Consider the following 10594-nt stretch of genomic DNA (forward strand, 5'->3'; position numbering starts at 1 on the left):
ATAGACCTACCCAAGTGCTTATTAAATGACACTGTTGCATTTACCTTGACCATTGCCCCTTGCAACTCATTCCACATACTCACCAGCCATACACTCACAGCAGGATGCAGTTTAAGAGATTTGCTTTGGTACTGTAAGGCCATCAAAGCCAGCCACTGGATGTGGGACATTCTGATTCTGTACCATTGTAGCTGGCCAGAGGAAGTTGATAAATAAGTGTTCATGTTAAATGACCCTTGCTGAAATTATTCATTTCCAATTTAGAAAAGGTTGGCTCATAGACTATTAGGCTGCTCAGTAGCGTAGCAGTTAGCACATCGCTTTACTGCACCAGCAATCACTGATTTGGGTTCAATTCCTGCCGCTGTCTATGAGGAATTTGTATGTTCTCTCCATGGGTTTTCTCTCTCTCACATTCCACAAATGTATGGGCTAAGGTTAGTGAGTCGTGGGCATGCAAAGTTGGTGCTGGAAGCATGACTACACTTGCAGGCTGTCTCCAGCACAATCCTTGACTGTGTTGGTCATCGACTCAAAATGGTGCATTTCAATGTATGTACATAAAAAGATAAGAAATAGGAGCAAGAGTAGGCCATATGGCCCATCGAACCTGCTCTGCCATTCAGTAAGACCATGGCTGATCTGGCCATGGACTCATCTCCACCTACCTGCCTTTTCCCCATAACCCTTAATTCCCCTACTATGTATGTTTTGATGTACATGTGACAAATAAAAAGATAGTCTTTAGATGATGGTGATGTTCTCAGGGATGGAACCCTTGCATAACCTGGAAACTAACTGTATACAGATTTAGTCTATGCAAGGAAGGATTCACTTGTGATGGAGGGAACACTACAAAGCTTTATCAGATTGTTTCCAGGGATAGCAACTGGTCTGTGAAGGGTGTTCTCTAAGTTCTCTAGCTTCCTCTCACATCCACAGAAAAAGATGCACTGGTAGATTCATTGGTTACTCTAAAATTACCCCTTGCACTGATGGCTAGTAGAATTGGAGGGTGAAAGGGAATATGAGGGAGAAGAGGATAGAAGGGGGTTGAATGGAGAACTAGATGTGGTATGGAAATAGAGATCTGTATCAGAATCATATTTATTATCGCAGACTTATACGTGAAATTTGTTGATTTGAAGTAGCAATACAGCGCAAAGATATACAATTATCATAAATTACAAATATAAATAAATAGTGCTTAAAATGGAATGATGAGGTAATGTTAATGAGTTCATGGACTATTCAGAAATCTGATGGTGGAGCTTAAGAATCTGTTCCTAAAACATTGAGTGTGGGTCTTCATGCTCCTGTACCTCCTCTCACATGGCAGTAATAAGAATTTGGAATGTCTTGGATGGTGAGGGTCTTTAATAATGGATGCCACCTCCTTGAGATGTTCTTGATGGTGGGGATGTGATGAAGCTGACTGAATTTACAATTGTCTACAGTCTCTTGTGATCCTATACATTGGAGGCTCCATACAGGATTGTGATGCAACCAATCAGAATCGTAACTGATTGCAGATTCAAAAATTAATTTATTGCTTTTAATGCTGTATGAGAGGAGGTTGGGATTAAATAAGGCTTGTAGCACTACTGGGTGGAGTTTGTGCAAGGCACAGATTGTGATGGTAGCTAAAGTAGCAAGGATATAGAAACATAGAAAATAGTTGCAGGAGTAGGCCATTCGGCCCTTCGAGCCTGCACCGCCATTTATTATGATCATGGCTGATCATCCAACTCAGAACCCTGCACCAGCCTTCCCTCCCTGACCCCCGTAGCCACAAGGGCCATATCTAACTCCCTCTTAAATATAGCCAATGATGAGTTACTGTATTGTAGGTGTGTGCGAGAGATGAGGTGATATGGCTATATAAATTGGCAATGGATGGAACCTGTGGCCTACAATTCATGGTCAAACACAGCACTGAAGCTGACCATTGTGCTGAGGCTGAAGGGTAGGAGGACGAGTGGAATGAAGCAAGAATTGAAAGAAATTGAAAGTGAGGGAAAGCAGCTTGAAGGGTTGGAAAAAATGTATTATTTCTTCAGCGGTTTGATCGGGACACAACTGCTCAAGCACATGCACGTCAGCCAGTGAGAACAGCAAGAAGAGTTTAAAGGGGGACAGTTATTTCTTCAGTGGTTTGATCGGGGCACAACTGTGCAAGCGCGTGGACGTCAGCTACTGAGAACAGCAAGAAGAGTTTAAAAGGAGACACCTTATAGAGCAGGCATCAGAGTAGAAAGCCTTTGGCTCAATGGGACTTTGGTGATAACGGGTCGAGGTGAGGTAGGTTGCCTGTGTGAAATACAGACAGGAAGAATGTGTGTCAGGCCGGTGTTCTGTGCTTGGTGTCAGATGTGGGAAGTCCTGGAGACTCTCAGTCTTCTGGACGGCCACATCTACACCGGGTGTGTCAAGCTGCAGCTCCTTAGGGATTGTGTTAGGGAACTGGAGATGCAGCTCGATGGCTTTCGTCTGGTCAGGGAAAGTGAGGAGGTGATAGAGAGGAGCTATAGGCAGGTAGTCACACCGGGCCCTGGGGAGACAGATAAGTGGGTAACAGTCAGGAGAGGGAAGGGCAGGAGTTAGATGCTAGAAAGCACCCCTGTGGCTGTACCTCTTGACAATAAGTACTCCTGCTTGAGTTCTGTTGGGGGACAGCCTACCTGGGGGAAGCAACAGTGGCCGTGCCTCTGGCACAGAGTCTGGCCCATCGGCCCAGAAGGGTAGGGAAAGAAAGAGGATGGCAGCAGTGATAGGGGACCCTACAGTTAGGGGATCAAAGACAGTTGATTCTGTGGATACAGGAAAGAAGCACGGATGGTAGTTTACCTCCCAGGTGCCAGGGTCCAGGATGTTTCTGATTGCATCCATGATATCCTGAAGTGGGAGGAAGAACAGCCAGAGGTCGTGGTACATATTGGTACCAACGACATAGCGGATGGGCTTAGAGTGTGGTTCAGTACTTGGAGCTATAATGTTGTGGCCATTACAGGGACTTGGATGGCTCAGGGGCAGGAATGGTTACTTTGAGTGCCAGGCTTTAGATGTTTCAGAAAGGACAAGGAGGGAGGCAAAAGAGCTGGGAGCATGGCACTGTTGATCAGAGATAGTGTCACAGAAGAGGAAGACATGGAGGGATTGTCGACAGAGTCTCTTTGGGTGGAAGTTAGGAACAGGAAGGGGTCAATGACTCTACTGTTTTTTTTATAGACCGCTCAATAGTAACAGGGACATCGAGGAGCAGATAGGGAGACAGATTCTGGAAAGGAATAATAATAACAGGGTTATTGTGGTGAGAAATTTTAATTTCCCAAATATCGATTGGCATGTCCCTAGACCGAGGCGTTTAGATGGGGTGGAGTTTGTTAGGTGTGTTCAAGAAGGTTTCTTGACACAATATGTGGATAAGCCTACAAGAGGAGAGGCTGTACTTGATCTGGTATTGGGAAATGAACCTGGTCAGGTGTCAGATCTCTCAGTGGGAGAGCATTTTGGAGATGGTGATCACAATTCTATCTCCTTTACCATAGCATTGGAGAGGGATAGGGACAGACAAGTTAGGAAAGCGTGTATTTGGAGTAAGGGGAAATATGAGGCTATCAGGTAAGAACTTGGAAGCGTAAATTGGGAACAGGTGTTCTCAGGGAAATGTATGGAAGAAGTGTGGCAAATGTTCAGGGAGTATCTGTGTAGAATTCTGTATAGGTACATTCCAATGAGACATGGAAAGGATGGTAGGGTAGAGGAAATGTGGTGTACAAAGTCTGTTGTAAATCTAGTCAAGAAGAGCTTACGAAAGGTTCAAAAACTAGGTAATGATAGAGATCTAGAAGATTATAAGGCTAGCAGGAAGGAGCTTAAGAAAGAAATTGGGAGAGCCAGAAGGGGCCATGAGAAGGCCTTGGCGGGCAGAATTGAAGAAAACTCCAAGACATTCTCCAAGTATGTGAAGAGCAAGAGGATAAGACTAATAAAATAGGACCAATCAAGTGTGACAGTGGAAAAGTGTGTACGGAACCAGAGGAGATAGCAGAGGTACTTAATGAGTACTTTGCTTCAGTATTCACTACTGAAAAGGATCTTGGCGATTGTAGGGATGACTTACAGTGGACTGAAAAGCTTGAGCATGTAGATATTAAGAAAGAGGATGTGCTGGAGCTTTTGGAAAGCATCAAATTGGATAAGTCACCGGGACCGGACAAGATGTACCCCAAGCTACTGTGGGGGTGAGGGAGGAGATTGCTGAGCCTCTGGCGATGATCTTTACATCATCAATGGGAACGGGAGAGGTTCCAGGGGATTGGAGGGTTGCGAATGTTGTTCCATTATTCAAGAAAAGGAGTAGAGATAGCCCAGGAAATTATAGACCAGTGAGTCTTACTTCAGTGGTTGGTAAGTTGATGGAGAAGATCCTGAGAGGCAGGATTTAGGAACATTTGGAGATGCATAATATGATTAGGAATAGTCAGCATGGCTTTGCCAAACTTGGTCGTGCATTACAAGCCTGATTGAATTTTTTGAGGATGTGACTAAACACATTGATGATGGTAGAACAGTAAATGTAGTGTATATGGAATTCAGCAAGGCATTTGACAAGGTACCCCATGCAAGGCTTATTGAGAACGTAAGAGGTAAGGAGGCATGGGATCCAAGGGCACATTGCTTTGTGGATCCAGAACTGGCTTGCCCACAGAAGGTTGAGTGGTTGTAGACAGGTCATATTCTGCATGGAGGTCAGTCACCAGTGGTGTGCCTCAGGGATCTGTTCTGGGACCCCTACTCTTCGTGATTTTTATAAATGACCTGGATGAGGAAGTGGAGGGATGGGTTAGTAAATTTGCTGATTACACAAAGGTTGGGGGTGTTGTGGATAGTGTGGAGGGCTGTCAGAGGTTACATTGGGACATTAATACAATGCAAAACTGGGCTGAGAAGTGGCAGATGGAGTTCAACCCAGATTAAGTGTGAGGTGGTTCATTTCGGTACGTCAAATATGATGACAGAATATAGTATTGCAGGTTGACTCTGTGGTTAAGAAAGCATATGGTGCATTGGCCTAATCAATCATGGGATTGAGTTTAGGAGCCGAGAGGTAATGTTGCAGCTATATAGGACCCTGGTCAGACCCCACTTGGAATACTGTGCTTAGTTTTGGTTGCCTCACTATAGGAAGGATGTGGAAAGCATAGAAAGGTTGCCTGGTTTGGGGAGCATGCCTTATGAGAATAGGTTGAGTGAACTCGGCCTTTTTTCCTTGGAGCGACACAAGATGAGAGGTGACCTGATAGAGGTGTATAAGATGATGAGAGGCATTGGTGTGGAGAGTCAGAGGATTTTTTCCCAGGGCTGAAATGGCTAGCATGAGAGGGCACAGTTTTAAGGTGCTTGGAAGTAGGTACAGAGGAAATGTCAGGGGTAAGTTTTTTATGCAGAGTGGTGAGTGCGTGGAATGGGCTGCTAGTGACGGTGGTGGAGGCGGATATGATAGGGTCTTTTAAGAGACTCCTGGACAGGTACATGGAGCTCAGAAAAATAGAGGGCTATGGGTAACCTAGGTAATTTCTAAGTTAAGGACATGTTTGGAACAGCTTTGTGGGCCGAAGGGCCTGTATTGTGCTGTCAGGTTTCTATGCTGGAGACTCATCAGCCGTCGAATAAAATTATCAAGAAGAGAGATGTGTGGAAAGCTTGGGGAAGGACATGGGGAACAAGGTTCTGAGTCAGATATTGATAGCCCATGAAGATTTTTTATTTGTCCTAGAGGGTGAGGTATTGAACTCAAGATGGAATTGTGGTATTTATTTGCTTAATATCTTTGATAAGTTCAACACCCCATTTCAGACCATGATCATTCTTAGAAATATACCTTGTGCTTTGGAAAACTTTTGGACATAATAGTTAGATGCAAAACAACCAGCAGCAGAAAGGAAATTGTTATTCTTCAGGCAGCTTTAGTAATGGAGATGAGATTCTCCCGTCTGCTCACGGAGGCTGAGACCATGAACAACGGGTTGTGACCAGGTGATCAGGGAGCAGAAGTCAATTAGTTGAGCAGCTGTGAAAGGTTGATAGTGTTTTGCTGACGTCAGAACAAAAACTTTTCTACAAATGTTTACTACAATTTAATATTGATATGAATCTCAAAAATACATCTATACATATCGAAATATAAAATTTATATAAAAATGACTGTTTACAGAAAATATACATTTTTTCTTAGGATTGACATCTTATTTCCTGATGCAAAGTTGATGGGAAATTTTCACCTTAACAGATGTTGAATACAGCCACAAGAAGTGGGCAAGGATAGGGTGGTGTGAAGGAGGGTTGTGCAATATGGCACCATTGGATATCATAAAGTTAACAGTGTGTCATTTAGTTCCTTATCTTTAAATGTGTTTTTACTATCCTTCCTGTATTCACTGAGATTCAATGCAAATTTGTCAAAGGAATACAACACAAATCTTAATATGAACTCCAGGTAGCATAAATATCTGCAAATTGAGAGATTTTCAAGGTCTGTGAGAATGGTAGATTAGTCAAACTGCGAGAAATGGCAAGGATACAATCCAACATGAATACAGGTGCTGCTCCACCAGATGCTACTCACTTAGAGATCCTTCCTGTTCACAGTGCTAACCTTCACACATTTGCTTATCGGCTGATATCCATTCACAATTTTGACTTTTGCCACTGCCTTCATTGCAATTTCCTTTCCCGTGTTTAATTACCAAATAAAACAAAAGTGAAATCCGACAGCAAGATGAGTGGACTCAGCACAGAAAGCCGTTTTCCAAGTGATCCTCAGGATTCACTGTTACGACAGGGGTGATGGGGATATCTGTATTAGTGGGTACTGTTTGGTTGAGATGATGTAAAATATTGGCCATCATTCTCAGCTTGAAATTAGAAGGGGAGATCTCTTGCTTAGGTTCCGCATTAATGAACCACATTGAGACGAGGGACATTGGCACAGCTGTTAGTTCAGTGGCTGGCTGCAGGCTGAGGGTAACAGTACAGGAGAGATTTTTCACTATTTCTGCAATTATAATATTAGAACCTGCTCTGGGAGAAGAACCAGTTTGCAACCAAAGAACTTGACTGTAATCTTGCACTTTACTCATTCCATCTGTACCCAAATCCCCATCACAGACTAGCAATAAACTGGCAATAGTCTTGGAGAGGCAAAGCATTGTATTCCATGAAACACCATAACCAATTCCAATTAACTGAGCTTGGAGGATTTCAGCAGGGTCAGTGGGAAGCTGATTGAAAATATTTTCCAGTGCTGCCCAGAAACCATCTGACTGCCTTGGGAACAAGACCCTTAGTTTACGAAGCTTTTGATTCAGTGAGTGTTGATGACTGAACTTTGGTGAGTCAAGGTGGAGGAGAAGAGGGTCATCGTGTTTGGAGCAAACTAACAAGATTGTGACGACAACAAAAATGGAAGTTAGAACTGCAGCAAGTTTTAACGAAACAAAAAAGTCCGACTCTGGAGAGATTGAAGTCGTCTGCTCTCTTGGTTCCACTTCGTACCCACAGGAATTGTGATCAGCTCCAGGAAAACCGTACCACTGAGCTGTATCAGTATTTGCCATCTGTTCATTGGACATATCCCTGATTGCGCTCTCATCTGTGACAAACATTTAAAAAAGCATGTCATACTTATTTAGTACTTTTTCTCCTAAAAAACATCTCAAAGCACTCAACATAAAATAAATACCGAAATTCAAATGAAGTGACAGATCCACAGGGAAGAGTTTAGTTCGAAATACAGTGGGCAGATGCTGTAACAAATGCAACTCAGATTCACAGAACAGTTTAATAACAGAGACAGGGGGCAGATTCTGTAATATACATAAATGTGGTGCCATATTAATCACTGATACGTGGAGCAGAAATTATAGATGAACAGTATCATGTTTGATTAATGATATTGTTGGAATCCACTTCTTAAAATACTTTTTATAAGATATTAGATGAATTAATGTAACACTAAAGTCATAGTTTAATCATAATTTGTACTTTCTAAAAACAAACTCATGTCATTTTCACAGTATGTATTTTCACAGAAAGTGGAACAGCAGTATCATAACCTTTCTCATTTTTCACTGGCTAAGTGTTAGCACAGTACCCTCATAACATAATTGTACAACTGTTGATTGGTTTATTCTTATCTAAGGAATTTCTGTTATCAGATTATAAAGGTGACGGACTTTTCAAGAGGTGCGATCTTCATTGTTGCTTTTCATTGAATCTCTGCTTTTGCCTCTCAGGCCTTCACTTAGTTTCAACTGTATCTTCGTCTAAACCTTAAAATAAATGTTCACTATTCCTCACCATTCTTGACCCCCAGAAGAACCCCAAGGATCAGAAAAAATAACAGAGATTCAACAATATGCAGGACAGACATGCTGACAAACAGAGCAAACAAAAATATGGATGGATAAACAGGATCCTTTCTCCGACAAGTGTTCAGAGTGTTTGGCAGTTTACATGGCAAGCTTCATTAGAAACTTATTAACTGATAGATAGCCCTACAATATCTTTGATGGGACAGCAAGGAAGCTTACATCAGGAACACCAACACATGCTTAAACATCACAATCCCCCAACTGTACTGCAAAATGGCAATACATTAATACAGCTGACAGAGCCACTGCCTGGTAGCTCCAGTGACCTGGCTTTGATGCTGACCTCAGGTGCTGATGGTGGGGTTTCCGTTAGGTGCTGCAGCTTCCTCCCACATCCCAAATACATGAGGGCTGGTAGGTTAACTAACCACTGTAAATTGCTCCCAAATGTGTAGGTGAATATGGAGTTGATGAGAATGTTGGGAGAACAAAGAAAAATTGACACTAATGCAGAGGTTTGGTTGGGCAGCAAACCCAGTCAGCAGCTCTGACACCAGCCCATTCTCTATGACCATACAACCTTCAGGCTGGGCTTAACCTGACTGCTCCAAAGGCGACACCGCCACAGTTTTACACAGACCAGTGGATCTAGTTGACCAGCTATTGGCCAACTGCTGGATCTGGGTCAACTATCAGAAAAGGATAGCAACATAAGTTCTTCAGTTCCTGGACACTGAGGTGCTGCATCTGGTGAGGAATCTCCTCAAACAACCAAGGTTTGTATTACCTCAGGAATGTTGCTCTGAAGACAAAAGGTGCAAACGTTACTAAGGTGTGGAACTAACCACACTCTGAATGTGTAGACTAAATGGCAGCGGGAATTTAAAGAGCTATTCTTTTTTTTTCTTTTGAATGTGTAATTCCGAACTTTGGTGACTGCGACAGAGGTTTACAAACTTCGATAAGTTCCGGAAATCTGAACCAACGATCAGAAACTCTGAGAATTCTCAGAGCAAACAACATTTGTGGAGGGAGAAAACAAGCTATCTCAGTATTTTCTGGGATTATAATGGAGGTGGGGGATCTAGGTCATTGCTCAGAAGCGCCGGCTGTGAGCAACTCAATGCAGAGAAGTGGAGTCGATTGTTCTGGCAGAATCGAGGTACAAGTACAATTTAAAAAACTTCCTTGCAATGGCATTATAGGTATGCAGATTCAGACAACACACAGAACATAAATTATACATAAATTCATTTGCCTTCACACAAGTTGCTTGACCTGCAGAGTTCTTCCAGTACTTTACCTTTGCTTCAGATTTCCAGCATCCGCAATACCTTGTGTCTCAACATTATGGAATTGTTACATTCGACTTTGCGAAAGGTGAAAACAAAAGTACGACTGTGGAGCCCTAAAGTTTCAAGAGTGAAAAGGCTGGGATAATCCCTTCCCTTCCGTTCAATCTGATTCCTGGTAGATTTTTGTCAAGTTGTGTATCCACCTGCTTCCCAGTCCATGGGACACTCCTCTCCAATCGGAGCAGTGACCCTTACTCCGGCCAACTCTCCCTGCCTTCTCTCTACTCACCTAGGTTACGGGACGGAGCTGGCGTCACTGGGCTGTGACCAGGTGGATTTGACAGGGTTCCGGTTCCTGCTATTCGCCCGCTGGTGCCCCCAGACTCTGTGGTCCGGGACTTGGAATCTCGGCCCGGGACCAAGCTCTGGGACTCTCCTCCCTTCTCCTCCATCGCTGGAGCCAAACCGGTCAGTCCGGTTTCCGGGAGGGAGGGATCAAGAGGCGGGCTGCATCCCAGGAGATCGGGCTCGGCTTCAGCTCACTGACTCCATCCAACCCGATGCCAGTCGGATGGCGCAGCCACCAATGCATCCGTCTCGGGGCAGAGCCGGGCTGGGGGCAGCGGGAACCCGGCGCTCATGGTCCCGACCGGCTGCGTCCGGGACTCGGGACCGCCCGGAAAGGCGGCAGCCGGACAATCACTGGAAATAAAACTAAAAGGTGGGGACATTGAAACAGCAACGGAAAGTACTGGGGAGTCGGCGACAGCTCGGCTACCTTGCCCAAGAGGTGCAGTCACCATTTAATACTCCGAAACCTATTCAGTTCCTCCCGCCGCCCAGAGCCTCACCTGTCGAGGATGGCCAACCGCGCATGCGCAGGTGGTGACTGCGGCGCCATGATGATGAGGTGTAAAGTCAGCA

At 44.0% G+C, this 10594-nt stretch overlaps 1 protein-coding gene across 2 annotated transcripts; it reads right to left on the reverse strand.

The window, feature by feature from the left end:
- Positions 1-6134: 6134 nt before the first annotated feature.
- Positions 6135-10586, reverse strand: LOC134359924 (uncharacterized). 2 transcript variants are annotated; one of them, XM_063073785.1, is made up of 2 exons: positions 9960-10586; positions 6135-7654 (listed from the first exon to the last, which is right to left on the reverse strand). In XM_063073785.1, the coding sequence occupies exons 1-2, from the start codon at positions 10120-10122 to the stop codon at positions 6792-6794; spliced, it is 1026 nt and encodes a 341-aa protein (XP_062929855.1). In that variant the 5' UTR covers positions 10123-10586; the 3' UTR covers positions 6135-6791. The 2 variants fall into 2 exon arrangements, with proteins under 2 accessions (XP_062929855.1, XP_062929856.1); XM_063073786.1 differs by lacking the exon at positions 9960-10586 and adding an exon at positions 9679-9926.
- Positions 10587-10594: the final 8 nt, after the last annotated feature.

The sequence above is a fragment of the Mobula hypostoma genome, chromosome 21 (assembly GCF_963921235.1).
Source record: "Mobula hypostoma chromosome 21, sMobHyp1.1, whole genome shotgun sequence".
NCBI lineage: Eukaryota > Metazoa > Chordata > Chondrichthyes > Myliobatiformes > Myliobatidae > Mobula > Mobula hypostoma.

Excerpts from the sequence above, each read along its gene's own strand:
- LOC134359924 (XM_063073785.1), bottom strand. The coding sequence starts at position 10,122 with ATGGAGGAGAAGGGAGGAGAGTCCCAGAGCTTGGTCCCGGGCCGAGAT. Across the intron at positions 7,655-9,959 it reads AGCTCCGTCCCGTAACCTAG|ATGAGAGCGCAATCAGGGAT; the intron begins GTGAGTAGAGAG and ends TGTTTGTCACAG.